Raw genomic sequence first — 17,846 nt, forward strand, 5'->3', positions numbered from 1 at the left:
CACGGACAAACTGAAGTTGTGTTCAACTTCAGTTGGCATGCTAGAGTAACAATACTAGAAATGTTGCTGCATTGATCGAGGTATGAAGACAGATTAAAATCAGTCTTCAAGTGGGAGATTGTAAAGTCAAGAGGTAGGCCAAGAGAGGCCACCGAAAATGGAAAAATGAGGGAGGCACAGTGCACAGGCTGATAATTTTCAACAAAAGGGGGCATCGAATTCGGTGCCCTAATTTTTTTAATTAAATTGTAATAGGGTTAATTATATATTTAGCCATTGTACACTTTAGGGTTTTTACAAGATTAATCCTTAAGCTTTAACTATAAATACCCTAGCTCATTTAGCTTCAAAATCATCCCAAAATCTTCCAGTTCTCTCTCAAGTGTGTTTTGTAAACACCTGTAATTTTTTCTCTTTAGTAAAAGATCTGCAGCAGTCCGGAGACGTAAACACAATTGGCTGAACTCCGTTATCAATTTTTCGGGTATTATTTTTCCGCTTTTATTTCGTATTCTCACTATTATGGCTATAGGGAAATTACTTGTTACTCGTTTATTTCCCAACAACAGGGCTGTGGCTAGGTTATCGGGGGCATGTGCAAATTCTTATAAAGGGGCCCATATTTTCTAGATATATTCGATTTCGGACCTTCTATTTTTATGCTTCTTAATGACAACAACTAATGCATATACTCGATTTCGAGGCCTCTATTTTTATGCTTCTTAATGACAACAACTGATAGATATACTCGATTTTGGGCTCCTATTTTTATGCTTATTAATGACAACAACTGATAAATATACTCGATTTCGGGGGTTCTATTTTTTGGAGCCCTGCGCGGTTGCCCACCCTTAACCACGCCCCTGGTCCGAGAAACTAACGTTATAGCGGATAAGCTCGCAAAGATGTCTAAAGGGAAACCGATTGGTGTGCATCTGCTCCATGAACCTCCTGCGGAGGTGACTGTGTTGATGGATCAGAATGAATCCTAATCCGAATGCTCTTTCTGTATTAGCGGGAAAAAATAATAATTTGTGTTATAAAATTAAAAATGAAAATTATTATTTTAAAATAAAAAATAAAAACAGAAAATAATTTTTAAAACCAAAGGGACCCTAAATATCTCACTATTATTTAAATAACATAAAATAATTTTATTGTTGGGCCTAAGCCGAAGGAAGCTGCTGCTCAATGAAAGTCAGATACTTAGATTGCCGGTTTGGGCAAATGGGTATAGTGGCGGGCTGTTACACAATCAGGGTTCGTTCCTTATGAAAGGATTATTTTGCTCCTCTATCGCTCAGCTTCCTTCTCTTGCAGCCGAAAACCCTAGCTAATCTCTGCGCAGCTCGCCAATGGGTACTCTCTCAAACTCACTCTCTTTCGTTATTGATTTTAGCTACAGATCGTTTCTTTCCTTTGTTATCGATCAATTTTCTTCTGTGTTTCATATGGTTTTTCGAAATAAGTACACATGTATTGCCTTTGATTATGCTGGGGTTATACGAGTGTAGGGGCTTACAAGTACGTGTCGGAGCTATGGAGGAAGAAGCAATCGGATGTTATGAGGTTTTTACAGAGGGTGAGGTGCTGGGAGTACCGTCAACATCCAGCCATTGTTAGGGTCAACCACCCTACTCGTCCTGACAAGGCTCGACGCTTGGGTTACAAGGCCAAGCAGGTAATTCACGTTTCGGTTTCACTCTAAACCACGGAGATTCGCGGTTTGATTTGATGAGTGCTTGTTCTCCAGAACTTAATCAATGGATGTACTTTAGATCCCATTATATTTAAGTCGAGCAATTAATTGTTTTCAAGTGACATATGCTAAGTATATTCTAGGGTAAATTATGCATTTTGATCAAAATTTAACGGTAAGTTTTGAAAAAAATTGAAACTTTAGGAATTAAAACTGATCAAAACTAATAGTTTAAGTATCAAATGTTATAAGTTTTTAATGGTGGTTATTAAAATGAAATAAAAAGTAAATGTTAGGTATGATTTTGAAAAAAATTGAAAGTTTAAGTGCTAAAATTAATCAAAACTGATAGTTTAGGTACTAAATGCACACTGTCCATGAATTTGGAAGACGTTTAGAGTAACATATTCATATGCTCGTGTTGTTTTGCACTTGAGTGCTTGAAGCAAACTGGAGATTCCCTGTGTTAATTATGAAATGAAATGGTATGAATCGTGTGCTTTGTTTTCGATTTTCAAAGGGTTGCATCTCACAGATTTATGTGTACTTTTGAAGGGCTATGTGGTTTATCGTGTTCGTGTTAGAAGGGGTGGTCGAAAGAGGCCTGTTCCAAAGGGTATTGTCTATGGTAAGCCCACAAATCAGGGTGTTACTCAATTGAAGTTCCAGCGCAGCAAGCGCTCTGTCGCTGAAGAGCGTGCTGGTCGAAAGTTGGGCGGCCTCAGAGTCGTTAACTCGTACTGGATCAATGAGGTTTGTAGTAGTTGCTAAATGTTTTGGTTCTTTCATTTGAATTTGCATTTTTCTATGGCCTTTCCCTCATCATTTCCTGCATATTTGATCTTGTAGGACTCTACTTACAAGTACTTTGAGGTTATCCTGGTTGATGTTGCACACAATGCCATCCGCAACGACCCGAGGATTAACTGGATCTGTAACCCTGTTCACAAGCACAGGGAGCTTCGAGGGCTCACGTCCGCCGGAAAGAAAAACAGGGGTCTCCACGGCAAGGGCCACCTGCACCACAAGAACCGGCCTTCACGAAGGGCAACCTGGAAGAGGAACAACACCCTCTCCCTTCGTCGTTATCGCTGAGTTTAGTCGGTTGCTTTTACAATATCAATGGCTATGTATTGTTGGATTCTAGACTTCATCTTCTTGAGTTTGAAATTCTTGCATGTTTTCTATTTGAGTTTTAAATTTTTGCAGGGTTATCATGTGTTAATCGGATAATTTTAAGGTATAATGATAAATTTAGTCCTTAAGGATTTATTTTCATTAAAGTATAATTTAAACATTTAAAATAAAGAAATTGAAGGGTTGATTTTTTATTTCAACTTAAACATTTAAATTTTTTTATCCACAAATTAAAACATATTAAGAGTTTAACATACTTAATCCCATATCATTGTGATTTATATATCGATGATAATAATATTAATTGATTTAAATATAATTATCATATCATATTATTATATAATGCATATCACTATATATATGATAATTTTTATTATGATTTTATTCAGGATAGACATAATTAATATATATTGATAGACTGAGGATAAAATTAAAACATAAAAAGTTTGAAGATAAATTTAAAATAAAGATTATAATTTAGAGATAAAATTAAAATGTTTAAAAGTTTAGAGATTAATTTAGAAGGAGAGTTATAGTTTAAGGACAAAATTGAAATATCCAAAATTTTGAGCACTAATTTAGAATGATGATAATAATTTAGGGATGCATGTTGCAATTAACTCTAATATTGACCCATGTTGCTTTAACAACGGTGTGTAATGAGCCACGTGACCTATTTAGAAGCATTTTTGACCATTCGATGATAGCCACTTTTAGATGTTTAATTTTTAATTTTTTTGGTTCAAAATTTAAGATTTTCCATCCTCGTTTTTTATTTCCTCACCTTTTCTTTCTCTAACTGACTTATTTTTTTTGTTTATACTTCGGTTTCGCCGGAACCCTAGCTCTACTAACCGGATAATTCAAGATTCTGGTGAGTCGTGGATACTGATTAATTCTTCAATTAATCCTCCCCTCAGTTTGCTTTGGTTTTATTCAAGCACATTTCCTTTCGCTTTATCTTCTATTTTTTTTTGGATTCTTCCTCTTTATTCTTAGTTTGATTCCGGCTTGTTGTTATGTCGTGGCTAAAGTGGTTTTGTTATGAATTGCAATTTTTTGGTGCAGTAAATGACCGACGATTAGGGAGGAGGTGATACCAAACAGCCTGGGTTTCATCACCGGATGGAGGGAGGTAGCGTCTCTAGACTTACTTGCTCTGGTAACTGTTCATATTCCTACCTGGTAAATTTTAAAACAAATTATTTTTTGGAATTTTCATTTGCATGTTTAAATAGAGCGTGAGAAAATTTGTCTGTCATTTTGAAGTGGGGAGTTCAGTGTTAAAGTTTAGAATAAGTTTTTGTTGATTTCTGCTTAAATAGATTGAAAACAACTTATTTTCTGCACTCTTCCAGTTTGTCTTAACCTCAGTCGATTGTGCTATAGCCGCTTCTTTTCCTTGATATAATTCTACATTTATTGTATTCAGGGTAGATGTTTTGTGTTTTTGTGCATGTTTACATTCAAATAAAATTTTGCGACATTATCCATTTTTTGAATTGACTTGCATCAAACTTCATAAGTGATAAGTGTAGTTATTGGGTTAATTGTCATCTTTTTAATGACATTGGGCTTTGCAATTGCATTGTGAACAGTTAGCATTTTTTTAATGTTTCGCATTAGTTAATCCATTTGAGTTTATGTTCTTTGAACTGTAAATTACTATTCAACTCTATAAGAAGTAGTAAACTAGTTAATGTGGTTGGAGAAAGCTTCTTAACTTTACACCTTCCCTGAACAATTCCCATTGTACTAGGATAGTCTTAAAAGTATTGGGTCTGATCTCTTCTCTGTGTATTACTCGAATTGCAATTCAATAACCCATCTTCTTCTTCTTCTATGTTCTAGGGATACACTCATGGATTATGATGACAATGATCTCCACAACACAAATCTTCATTTAGCTGGCGAAGGGAACAATAAATTTCCTCCTGTTTTATGCCCATATGCTCTCCCAAGATTTGATTTTGATGATAACCTTCATGGCGATTTAAGATTTGATAGTCTGGCTGAAACTGACGTTTTTCTTGGCATTGAAAGTAGCGACGATAACCAGTGGATTGAAGATTTTTCACGGGGGAGTACTGGGATTGCATTTAGTTCGAGTGCAGCTGAACCTTGTTCAATTTCTAGGTGCAACAATGTCTGGTCTGAGGCAGCCTCTTCTGAATCTGTTGAAATGCTATTAAAATCTGTCGGACAGGACGAAAGTATTCTCAGTCAAACTATCAGTAAGGATTCAGATGCATGTGATGAACTGGGCGGTGGCGTAATAAAGCTGATGGAGCCTAATTTGAAACCTGGAGATAGTGATCTTACTGAAGTAGGGGATGCCTTACAGCCTGCTTCACAGACAGGTGAGATTCCTGGAAAATTTTATGGGTTGAAAGGTGATGTATCAAGAGATCAGTTGGTTGACAGTGTTTCTCAGATGCAAGAATCTAAAGCTCCAAATACGAGTAATGCCGACTTATCTGTGAGAGATGAGTCTAAAGATGGTGAACAAATTGTTGTTAGTGAAAATCAAGTGGAAGCTTCAGTTGATCAATGCTTGGATAACAGGGAACAGGTAAATAACTTTACTTCTGTGCAAGACACCTGTGAAAGTAGTAAGGATTCAGATGCCTGTGATGAACTGGGCAATGTAATAAAGCAGATGGAGCCTAATTTGAAGCATGGAGATAGTGGTCCTTCTGAAGTAGGGGATTGCTTACAGCTCTCCTTACGGACAGATGAGATTCCCGGAAAATTTTCTGGGCTGAAAGGTGATGATGTATCAGGAGACAATTTGTTGGTTCAAGATGTTTCTTCACCACATGAATTCGACTCCTCTGTTGATGGGACATTGAAAGTTCCAAATACGAGAAGTATCGACTTACCCGAGAGAGATGATAAAGATGAAAATCAAGTGGAAACTTCAGTTGATCAATTTGTGGATAACAGGGAACAGTTAAATAAATTTTCTTTAGGGTCACAAGTTGATACTTCGATTTTCTCTGTGCAAAACACTTGTGCAAGTAGTGTTTTTTTAGAGAGCCAAGATACCACACATTTGAAAAATGATACTATTGATGAAAATGTTGACAGTTTAGCAGGGGAAAATGTTGATTTGAGCCAAGAAATTCACATTGATGGTGAGAACTTGATTGAAAATGCAGTTGCAAGTGTTACCTCAGATGTGCAGAAGCATTCAGTTTCAAACATGCAACCTAGGGAAGATGGATGTGTTACTGGAAATATTACACCTACTATGGGGGAGCCTTCTAATAGGACATTGAAAGAGAATTCTAACCATACGGTGGAAGAGTGCAGTGAGGGCTTGGCTGTAGAAAGTCCTCTGCCGACTGGCATATCCAATGTTAATGTCTTATCTGTTGGAAAGTTACATGACATATCACCGATGCCCTTTTTGGGTGATACTACCATTAAGGAGCAGGAAAGTGAAATCGGCAATATTGATACTCAAATTTCTGTGATTTGGGAGTCAAAGTTGGATAACTTGGATTCAATGGTGCAGATAGCATGTGATGCCCCTGAGAAGAATGATTTGTCAGAAAGTGATTGCCACTCTAATACGAAAATCATGAGCAGCAAGTCTGAGAAATATTTGTCGTCTGTGGAAGATGGTAAAGGTTACAAGGGTGAAGGCGATGGTGCTCACAATACTTTGGGAGCAGAACCTGTAAGAGTAGATGAGGATTTTATAGTCACTGAACATACTGATGATTCTAAATTTGAGCAGAGTGTTTCAGCTGCTGAAAAGCAGAACACCAAATTGCCTTCTCATTGTATTAAAACTGACCGCGAAGAGTGTGGATCTCTGGTTGTAATAAAGAGAGTTGATTCCTCTTCCTTTGGCACAAGTGACACAGCAAATGAGTTAGCTTCAAATTTACTATCTGATGTTGCCATCAGTGGCAAGTTGGGTAATTCTTATTTTTAAGCAATAATTTTGATAACTGAGCTTTCTCTTTAATTTGTTTTACCTTCTTTTACCTCTGCATCATTTGCTAATTTGGTTTTATTGTTATACAGTAGATTGTATGCTTGTGCCTTCTGATAAGAATCTTCTTGCTGCTGCAGTTTCAAATCAGAAAGATGTCCAAGTGTCATCTCCAGAAGCAAGTTTCTCGATCATAAAGACTTCTGGAATCTCAATCGAAGGTGCACCTTGTGAGACTGGTTGGCAGTCCTCTTGTAAGAAAGATGATCAGTCTTTGTCAATGGAGGATGCCTCTAATGCTGTTGGCCAAAGTGGAGAACCAACACTTGGTGTCACTTTGGAGTCTAAGGATATGGATGCATCTTCTATTGTCTCTGATTCAACTGTGAGAGAGACTTACGATGCTGAAGTCCAAGTTATTTCTAGGGGTTCTTCAGGACCTTCAGGTGATCTTTTATGATTTATTGGACTTTTTGGTTTACCTAATAATCATCTCAAGTTCTCAACTAAAACTTGAACATAATAGACTATATTGTTGTTGTCCATTTCACATGTATTAAATCTATATGGTGTATACTATAGCTAGAGCAGTTTTAGTGGTGTTTTTACTGTCGTCCATAATTTGCTATTATGTTGCTGTTTTTTTGTGCCCATGCCATTAAGTTTGTTATGAGTCGCTGTTTATTATGAAGCACATGTCCTTGCATTTTTGTTGCTCAAAACTTCAAAAGATAATGTCCACTGCAATAAAATTCCCTCAGGTGCTGTATCCATTCAAGATAAGAACAAGACACTAACAAATTCAGTGCCTTCAACTTCAAAGGAACTGCTTCTTAATGCTGACGAAAAGCATCCTGAAGATAGTGACCCCAAACTTTCTCAAGAGTTCAGTGGTCATATTGTTGCGCATCATGCTGATGGTGACTTTCTCTATCATTTTTTCCCTGAAGTATTTGAAATTAGATATTTTAAGACTGTCATGATGGAATCCTTCATTTATCTTCTCAAATCTTATTCCTTAGATCTCTTCTCCGCCGTGTTGGTAAAAGTTGGTTTGTCTTCTTCTGTTTTTTCCACCCCTCCCACTTTCCCCAGGTTTTATAGGGTTGTATCTCCATTTACTTGGAATTTCTGCTTGTGAAGTTATATCCTGTTTAAGGGTTATTTATGAACTGTCACCTTGTTTCTATGGAAGCACAGTCCATAAATTAATTGCATGCCTAGCCTCTTTCACGGCTATATTTTCTTGTGGGACTATTTCATCAGTGTTCCCTTTTCCCTTCTACATTGATTCATGTTATTCATCAGTTTTCCCTTCCCTCCCACATTAATTCATGTTATTCTTCTGATGGATAAATTTGACGTTGCAGGTGATAATGCGAAGACACATAATAGTTCATTTCCTTCTGCTCCTTCATCTGAACCTCAAACTAAAACCCACATGAAGGAATGTGGTAGTAATGCTTATCTTGACAATCCTTCCTGTGGATCTCCAATTCTGATTAGGACTTCCGAGCAACCAGAAAGTAATACTGGAACAAATACTGTGAAAGGATCCAAAGATCTGAGTGCTTTGGTGTCTGGGGTCGTTAGTGAGGAAGCAAACAAAGAGCACTCTATTTCTCAGGATACTAAAGGAAATGATGCATTTTCAGGCGACAGAAATTTCACCTTTGAGGTTCTTCCAATGGCAAGTTTGTCTGAAAAAGAAGCTGGCAAGAATTGGCAACCATTTTCTAAAGTTCAGCTTGACAAAATATCCTTGGTAAGTGACACTTTCTTGAATTGGTCCTTTTTTTGCTCTAATAGTTTCCCATTTTTTATTTTCTAGATGATATTTTACAAGTATTTTGTGGTACTATATTTTATCATTTTATCGTGTCATGCTCTATCTCTCTTGCACTTGCTCTCTCACTCTTTTGTGTTTATATAACAAGAAGATTGGAGAGAGAACTCCATCAATCTCTGCCTCAACCAAAGTGGGTCCTGAAACAGCTGAAGAGGTGAGTCGTTCAAATGTGCAGACATCTAAGAGGGAGAATGTATCTGGTGGCTCCAAGGGAACTTCTGCACGTAGAACAAGGCGAGCGGGTAGTCAGAGCATAGGAAAGAAAGCTGCTAAAAAGGGCATTGTCGCAAAAGATAGGACTCCTGCAAGACAATCAAAAAGAGGTGGTAAAACAAGTAAGGCATCACTCAGTACAGCTGAAAATGACCGGCTTGTGAAATCCAATGAGATGCAGCACTTTGGACACATGGAAGGTGGTAATATGAACCCATTTGGTGTTCTTTTTGCTTCTGTACCTAGTTTGCTGGACTTAAAAACCTCAGTTATTCATCTGCAGTTTTTCACCAACCTTTTACAGATTCACAACAAGTTCAGTTACGTGCTCAAATTTTTGTATATGGAGCTCTGATGTAAGCAGTGAAACTTTTTTATTGTATATCATTGTTAAATCTAGTTGTCCGTGTTTGTTGCTTTTATTCGTAGGACTTTTAATTATTTGAACTCATCTATCTAATATATTCTTGCTGCAGTCAAGGAACGGCACCGGATGAGGCTTATATGATATCAGCATTTGGGGGACCTGGTTAGGTTTTCTTATATCTAGCTATGTTACCTTGGGATTTCTTCTTAAAAAAATTAGTTACTATTTTGTATCTTATGCAGATGGAAGAACCATATGGGAGAAAGCCTGGGGAGCATGTATGGACAGAGTACATAGTCAAAAATCTCATCCTGTTAGCCCTGAAACTCCATTGCAGGCACATATAGGTATCTATCTTGACCTTAAGTTGTTGAAATAATTTCTGATTCTGTTGTCTATTAACTGCATACCTTGTTGAGATGCTCAGGTGCTAAAACTCCTGATCAATCAATCAAAGAAACTGCACTTCAGACTAAGATTACATCCTCACCTGCTAGTCAGTCTAGCAGCAGGGGTGCAACAACAAGTGGAAAGCCAAGGATCCCCCTTTCCACACCACTGTGGGCGATTCCTACACCTTCCGGTGATGCCCTTCAACCTGCTAGCATTCCAAGAGGTGCAGTTGTGGATTATCGGCAAGGACTTTCTCCATTGCATTCACCTGTAAGGAATTTTGTTGGACATAATGCTCCTTGGGTGTCCCAATTCCCTTTTTGTGCCCCCTGGGTTCCACATAGTTCTGCATTTGATAGCAATGCCTGTTTTCCTGAACTTCCCATCACAGAAGCAGTTAATTTAACTCCCGTAAGAGACACATCTGTGCCTAATTCTTCTGTCATGAAGCAGGTTTCCACAGTTCCTACGGTCCAGAGCGGGGGTCCTGCTAATGTCTTTGCAGGGATTCCCCTGCTTGACAACAAAAAAGCAACATCCAGATCTAGTCAGAGTTCTGCTGATCCAAAGCCTAGAAAAAGAAAAAAGTCAGTTTCTGAGGACCCTGGGCAGATTATACTGCATTCTCAAGCCGAGTCTGTTTTGGCTACTGTTGTTAATAGTCATGCCTCTACACCTGCTGATATTACAACACCTTACAATTTTATTACTTCTGTCTCTGGTGATCATATCAAAAAAGATGACCGAAATTCAGATCAGAAGGCTACTCTGTCTAAAGAGACCCTTGGTAAACTCAAGGAGGCTCAGAAGCAGGCAGAAGATGCTGGTGCCCTTTCTTCAACTGTTGTTAGTCGCACTCAGGAAATATGGAATCAGTTGGAGAAGCGAAAGAATTCTGTGTTGACACCAGATGTTGAAACTAAGCTGACTTCTGCAGCTGTCACAATAGCTGCAGCAGCTGCTGTTGCAAAGGCTGCAGCCGCGGCTGCCAGTGTTGCCTCGAATGCTGCCTTACAAGCAAAATTGATGGCTGATGAAGCATGGGTTTCAAGTGGCTACAGAAATCCTACTCCAACTAATACAATATCTTTTGATAGTGTGAATCTTGGCAAGGCAACTCCTGCATCCATCTTGAGGGGTGAAGATGTTGATGCTAGTTCAAATTCTGTTATTGCTGCTGCAAAGGAAGCCTCTAGAAGGAGGGTAGAAGCTGCTTCAGCTGCGTCAAAGCAAGCCGAAAACATGGATGCCATTGTTAAGGCTGCTGAGCTGGCAGCTGAAGCAGTATCACAGGCTGGGAAAATTGTTATGGGTGGGCCTTTCCGGTTGGCTGAATTGGTAGAAGCTGGTCCGGTGGCATACTGGAAAGTACCCCATGCATCTTCTGAGCCAGATGGTGCTGTCAGAGAACACTCAGACAAAGGTGGTAATGTGGAGGCTCCTGGTTCAGTTTCCGAGCATCCACAAGAGGTTCCCACCGATAAGAGCGAAAAGCATAGTAACCTTGAAGTGTCGCCAATTCTTAGAGATATGGACAAGCGGCTTATTCAGGATGATTCCAGGTTGACAGATGGCATTCTGGGTGCTGCTGCAATTAGTGGAAATGATAAAAAGGACCGCAAAGTTTCAGATATTGCCAAAAGTAAAGGAGTGTCCACTAAGACTGAACATGGGAAAGAAGAGGAAACTTTGAAAGATGGCAATATGAGGGAAGGTTCCCATGTTGAGGTTTGTAGACTGTACTTGATATACGAGATTAGCTTTTTAATCTTTGGTAAAATATATTTTACTAGGTTCAAATGATGCAATTATATTTGATGGAAATATACCACATACTGGTGCATTTGAATTTTTCTGCATTCGTCTTAGTTACTGCAGGAAAGTGTTGCAGTTGAACATGTCTTATTGATCTTATATTCATATCTGATATTTTACAATTTACCGTTTCCCGATTTCTAGGTATTGAGAGATGGAGGTGGCTCGAAAGTAGCATGGTTCCCTGCTGATATTCTGGATTTGAAAGATGGCAAAGCTTATGTGTGTTACAATGAACTTCGATCAGAGGGTGAGCTATCATACATAGCTTGTTTTGGTATAATCAACTGAATGATGATAAATAAAGCAGACTTGTTGGTACTTGTCCTTGATTTTTAATAAATCCCGTGTTGATGTCTAGCCAATTTTATTCTCTTTGAAGAATATTGCATGATTATTTCCGTTCTGAATCAGGAATTTTACTTGTATGATATGTGCGTCTATTGTGGGGAGATAAACATTATGATTAAATACATCAGAATAAGGATGCCTTCATTTTCTAATGTATTCGTCTACACTCCCAGTGTGTTGCAGTGGTTTCTCATGTGAAAACATCTCCTGTAGAGATATTTGGAGGCTTTGTCTCATGCACATATAAATTAATGAGGATGCTTTCTTAACTAACTTGTTTTGATTGCTGATCTTACAGATGGTGATAGGCTGAAGGAATGGGTGGAGCTTGAAGGTGAAAGGGATAAGGAACCCAGAATACGCAGTGGTCGTCCTATTGCAGTCATGCCATTTGAAAGAACTAGGAAGAGACGCAGGGCTGCCATGGGGGACTATAATTGGTCCATTGGAGATAGGGTTGATGCATGGATGCAAGATAGGTATGCATGCATTATTTTCTATTTATTCTTGTAGTGCATCAAGTCAGAAAGGAATGTTAGTATGTTGCTATTGAAGATAATATAGGCATTAAAAAAATCAATGTGAATTATGAGGATGCAGTGCAAGGATAATTTGTCATGATTTGCTAGCCAAACTAGCAACGTGAGTGATTTGCCAATTGCCATAATTTCTTATGCATATTCAAAACTCTTATTAGCTGTGTAATGGTGAAAACTGCTAAGATTGTTTAGTAAAGAGGTAGATAAACTATACAAAGTAATTTGTCACTTGGATACTGATATATAAACCGTGTTGAAATATTTGATTTTCAGCTGGTGGGAGGGAGTTATCAGCGAGAGGAGCAAGAACGATGAAACATCATATACTGTCCGTTTTCCCGGTATGTGCGACATTTTGTTAACTATGTTGTTTATAATCTGCTCTGTATTAAAGTCTATGCAGCCTTTGAGAATTATTAACAGTTCTATTTATTACTTTTATTGTAGCTCAAGGAGAAACATCTATTGTCAAAGCATGGCTTCTACGCCCTTCTCTGATATGGAAGAATGGTAATTGGGTTGAATGGTACAGTTTGGGGGATAATAATGGCTCTTCTCTTGAGGTGATATGTCGACTTATGTTTCTGATTGATGTTTCTCTGATAATACCTTAATGGCTTGTGTGTACTAAGTAGTTGATCTGTTTTCAGGGTGATACCCCACTGCAAAAGAGATCAAGGATAAACAGTCCTGTGATAGATACTGAAGAGGAAGGCACAAAAGGTTTTGACCATGAGGAAACCAAGAAACCTGATGGCACGAGATTGCTCGATTTTCCTGTGGGTGAAAATTTATTTAGTATTGGTAAATGCAACAGGGATGAGAGTAAGCCTGGTTCCCAACGAATGAAGCGTTCAGGTTTAAAGAAGGAAGGTTCAAGGGTTATTTTTGGTGTTCCTAAGCCTGGAAAGAAGAGAAAGTTTATGGAAGTAAGCAAACATTATGTTACGGATCGGAGCAGTAGAACTCATGAAACAAGTGATTCTGCTAAATTTGCAAAAAGTTTAATTCCTTGTGGATCTGAACATAGTGGAACAAAACATAAAATTGAACCAAAGGAAAAAGGAATGGCTGTATCCAAATCGAAGGTTCTCAAGTCCGGAAAACCACCTAGTGTTTCTAGTAGAACTATTCCTCAGAAGGACAGCCTATCAAGCAATGTGGATTCTGAACCTGATGACGCTGAGAGTATATCAGGAGAGCATACCATGGAGTTCAGATCAGTTTCAAGTTCTGATGGAGCAGCGGAGGGCCCGGTATTATTTTCTTCTGTAGCTGCCTCATCAGATGCACCCCGGGAGAAAGCTTCCATATCAAATGCTAAATCTGAACGTATTAGTAAAGGGAAACTTGCACCAGCTTCTGGAAAGTTGGCTAAAGTTGAGGAGGAAACGAAAACCGTCTCTGATGCTGTTGAACGTCGTAGGTCTAATCGGAAGATTCAGCCAACATCAAGAGTAAGTAAATAGATGTAGTCCTTTGTTCTTTGTTCTTTGTCTCTGTGCCGCTTACAGGTCTTGTTTGTTGTCCACAGCTCTTGGAAGGACTGCAAAGCTCATTGTTAATCTCAAAAGTTCCTGTTCCGCATGACAAAGGTCAGAGGAGTGCTAGAGGTGAAGTTTAAATTTCTTATCGCATGGTATGCTTGAAGCAATGCAATCTTTACCCGTTCTTTTAGTCTTGCTTATCGTCAAATGTGCAATGACCGATGCATGCAACATAACCGTCTCATCTGTATAACAGGAAAGAACTAAGGTTTAGAAGAAGGGAAGCTGTTTTGCAACATGGGAATCCAGTCTTTTGAGATAATATATTGGATGAACAACAGGCGAACATTCAATTGTGTAGCTTGTGTAATTTATGCCATGACAGATAGAGCAAGGAACCAAAATTGCTTCTTTGGCTTTTGAGATGTTGCACTATATCATTATATATATAATGTTTATTTTCAAATTATTTTTGGTTTTGTTTATAAATTATATACAAAAAAATGATTTTTCTTTAATTTTTTCGAGACGTTTGCGGAAACTATCTGATAAGCTGCTTTTTACACCAAGCAACAAAGCAAAGCAACTTCGCGTATACCTCGTTCTTGTTTTGCATTGTTTCAGATTGCTGTTCATAAGGCAAAGCATTATGATGCGGAATCCGTCGGATTCGGGTTCCGTGTCTATCCCTAGTTTGGTCTTTGACTGTCTCTCTTGGGGATTTTCTCGAAGTCGGTGAGTAGTCGAGTTTGTTGGCGACTCGTGTGGTTTTAGACTTTTGGTTATGGTAACTCAGTTTCTCAATTTTGAGCCAACTTGATTTTGTTTACACATAATTTGAAAGATTTGACAAATTACGAAAATTGACATGAGGTCGAAAATCTTGAAGCGACCCAATCCCCTAATGCAATAACGGAAAATTGGCCGACTTTATTCAGTTATGTTATTTGGTTAATCTGGAAAAAAATGAATCAGGTAGTTTTTGACTCTGAAATGGTTAAGAGAGAATCAATCATCCAACAAGCATATAGACTTACACAGGAGGTTGAAAATTCAAAAACCCTAAAACCTGAGATTAATCAAACTAGAAGAAATATCCAATACGGATGGCAAAAACCAGAGATTAGCTACTGTAAAATAAACACTGATGGAACAAGAAACTAGAATAATGGAGATGCAGCGTGTGGAGCAGTAGCTAGAGACTATAAGGGTATCTGGAAGAATCAGTGAACTCGAGAGACTGGTTTGATGAAACCAAAAAAAAGAAAGAAGAGAGAACAGTGTCGAATCATTATACTGAAAGCTATGCTAAAAAGAAAAAAGAAGCATCAACAGATTGCTTAAAATGAGTTAAATTTTTTTTTTGTTTTAATATTCAAAATTAAACACCAATATTATCAGCTGACAAATGATAAAAAATTCGATCAAAGAACTAAGAGATAGCCAAGAAGTAAACCAAATGGATTTGAAATAGATAAATAAATACAACGTACCAGGGAATTTAGCACTACTTTCGCTGCATCCATAGAAGTAATTTGCATATTCAGATTTCCATATATCAATCGGTCCTTTGTTGCTTTCATCCTACAGAATTTGCATCAAAATAACAAAAAAATGTTGAACAAAAAAGAGAGTTTCAAAACATTAAACGCAGAAATGAACTTTTTTTTTTCTTTTCATTTTACCAAATTGAAGAGACTTCGTCTAACGAGTCGCTGGGAGTACCGCTCGAGCTCAGACGCCATTTGGCCGGTGAGGAGCAAAATCACGCCCAAGCAAAAGAGCATCAAGGCACAGATGACCGACATCGAGATCGGCTTCCTCTGCGTTCACGACCTGATGAACACATGCTTGTTGCTTAAGACGCTGCCGTTTTGATGCTGAAACAGCGCCATGTGGGCCTTACCACGCTAACCCCACTCGCCTTAGCTACGCCCATCACGTACTCAACGAAACCGACTCCTGCGCCGCCATTAACTTCACCATTTTAATCACACGAAATACCACGTCCTCCCTCCCGCTATTCCCGACGAGTAAGACCACCAACGACTATATAATTAGGTTTATATTGTAAATAATGCGACAATGGAGGTTAGAATCGAATAATAATCACGGTTCTTCTTCCTTTCCTGCAATCACCACCCTCAAAGCCTCCCTCAAATTGCAGCAGATTTTAGAGGTTCCTGATTTTGTTTACGGTAGAAAGATTAAAAAACACAAATAAAATTGAAGAACAGAGAGGGAGAGATGCATGGGATTATGCCGGTTTATGGGGAAGTTGATGAATAAAGAAGACGACGACGGTTTTTTAACATTAAGTTTGTATTAAGGCAAGGATTAATTTAGTAATAACATTTCGTTGTTTTGTATTTCCCTTTTTAAGTTATGCGTACAAATGAAAAAATCTAGGCATATTTCAAATTCTTAATTTGTCGACTAAATGACCATCAAACGACTTTAGTAGTTTCTTCGTCACTTTTAGGTTTGAACACGATGTTTGCAGAATTATATAATCATCTATTGTCAAATGGTTGAGGACCTTTTGAATAGATACTACCTTATGTTCATTGTTAAAAGTTTGGAGATCAATTTAGAACGAGAGTTATAATTTAGAGAAGAAATTGAAATATTAAAAAATTCAAGGATTAGTTTACAATAAGTCATAAATTAAGGATGAAATTGAAATATTTAAAAGTTCAAGGACTAATTTAGAATTTCATAATTTAAAGATGAAATTGAAATAATTAAAAGTTTGAAAGTTGTTGAATTATATTTTGATATAACATTTAAGGCAAAATATTTTTGGACTTGAATTGAATTTATTCAAAATTTTTAAAAATAATTCAAAGTCCTTAAAAGTGGATTTGAACACAAAATGATTTTCAAGTACAAGAAGAATTGATACTATTTTTACAGTATCGATATCTCATGGACAATACTGATACTGTTCATATGGTACTGATATCAAAGGTAAGGAAAATATCGATACTCGCTAGGTAGTATCGATACTACCAGCAATGCTCAAATTCCATAATGTAAAAATTTTACTGATACTCAAAGGGGTACCGATACTACTTTGTATAGTAGTATCGATACCATAGGCATAATATCGATACCATCAGACCCCAACAACTAGTAACGGCTAGTTGATTTAAAAATAACAAAGGTAGTAACGATACTCCCTTTAGGAGTACCAATACCCTCTGTACTGGACAGTTTTATTTTGTAGAAATTTAATCCCAAACGGCTAGAAATCATCCCTAACGACTAGAAACGACCACATCTTCATTCCAATATATAAATACAAGATCAAGACACTTGAAGAAGGGTTAGAACACTTATCCAAGCAATCAAACACAAGAGAAGAGTTTTTCCAATCTTATTTTATATTTATTGTAAATATTTGTGTTTTTAGTGAGCTAAATTTGTAAACACCATACCTTTGAAAGGTTTTATTGTTTAATTCTTTTTACCTTTTGTAAAAGGAGATTAGTTCTGTCTTAGCCAAGTGAAAAGATAGGGAGTGTAAAAGTTATCTCTTGATCCCTTAAAAGGAAAGAACAAATTAATGAATTTGTTAGAAAATCCTAAGTGAGGAGCTTAGGTAGTGGAGATAGACTTAGTTGAGAAGTCGAACCACTATAAATTCTTATGCCAAAATTTTCTATCTTTTTCTATCTTTTACTCTCCTTACTCCATAAACAAATTTTTATCAATTCCCCTATTTGCTTATTTTTTCGGTGGTTCGAATTGAGTTTCTTCGATCATAATAAGAGTTAATATACAATGAGAGTATAGTTTGAGGATTATGTTGCAATTAACCCATTCAACTTTAAATAATAAAGCACATTAGCAAAGATTATTATTATTATTATTATTATTATTATTATTATTAAAGTTAATTACATCATATGTCCTCAAAGTATGACCCTTATTTTAAATTGGCCCTAAACTTTTAAATGTTCCAATTTAATCCCTAAACTATGACCCTAATTATAAATTAATCCTCAAACATTTGAATAGTTCAATTTCATCACTAAACTATGAATT

The 17,846-nt window shown here is 37.3% G+C and overlaps 2 protein-coding genes across 2 annotated transcripts; both read left to right on the top strand.

Moving 5' to 3' along the window:
• The first annotated feature begins 1,247 nt into the window (after positions 1 to 1,247).
• On the top strand, positions 1,248 to 2,869 carry LOC120207080 (60S ribosomal protein L15-1-like). Its single transcript, XM_039206592.1, has 4 exons — positions 1,248 to 1,359; positions 1,515 to 1,681; positions 2,255 to 2,452; positions 2,549 to 2,869. Exons 1-4 carry the CDS (start codon positions 1,356 to 1,358, stop codon positions 2,792 to 2,794), a joined length of 615 nt encoding a protein of 204 aa, XP_039062523.1. The 5' UTR covers positions 1,248 to 1,355; the 3' UTR covers positions 2,795 to 2,869.
• Positions 2,870 to 3,592: 723 nt separating this feature from the next.
• Positions 3,593 to 14,257, top strand: LOC120207077. Its single transcript, XM_039206588.1, is given in 19 exon segments — positions 3,593 to 3,710; positions 3,905 to 3,998; positions 4,688 to 6,765; positions 6,875 to 7,228; positions 7,544 to 7,702; positions 8,153 to 8,294; positions 8,352 to 8,547; positions 8,720 to 9,113; positions 9,116 to 9,200; positions 9,321 to 9,373; positions 9,454 to 9,558; positions 9,639 to 11,332; positions 11,564 to 11,669; positions 12,069 to 12,249; positions 12,583 to 12,650; positions 12,757 to 12,872; positions 12,960 to 13,766; positions 13,844 to 13,922; positions 14,053 to 14,257. Coding segments are annotated over 17 exon segments (6,618 nt in total). The 5' UTR covers positions 3,593 to 3,710; positions 3,905 to 3,998; positions 4,688 to 4,697; the 3' UTR covers positions 14,064 to 14,257.
• The last annotated feature ends 3,589 nt before the right edge of the window (positions 14,258 to 17,846 follow it).

The sequence above is a fragment of the Hibiscus syriacus genome, unplaced genomic scaffold (assembly GCF_006381635.1).
Source record: "Hibiscus syriacus cultivar Baekdansim isolate YM2019G1 unplaced genomic scaffold, ASM638163v2 tig00014304_pilon, whole genome shotgun sequence".
Classification (NCBI taxonomy): Eukaryota; Viridiplantae; Streptophyta; class Magnoliopsida; order Malvales; family Malvaceae; genus Hibiscus; species Hibiscus syriacus.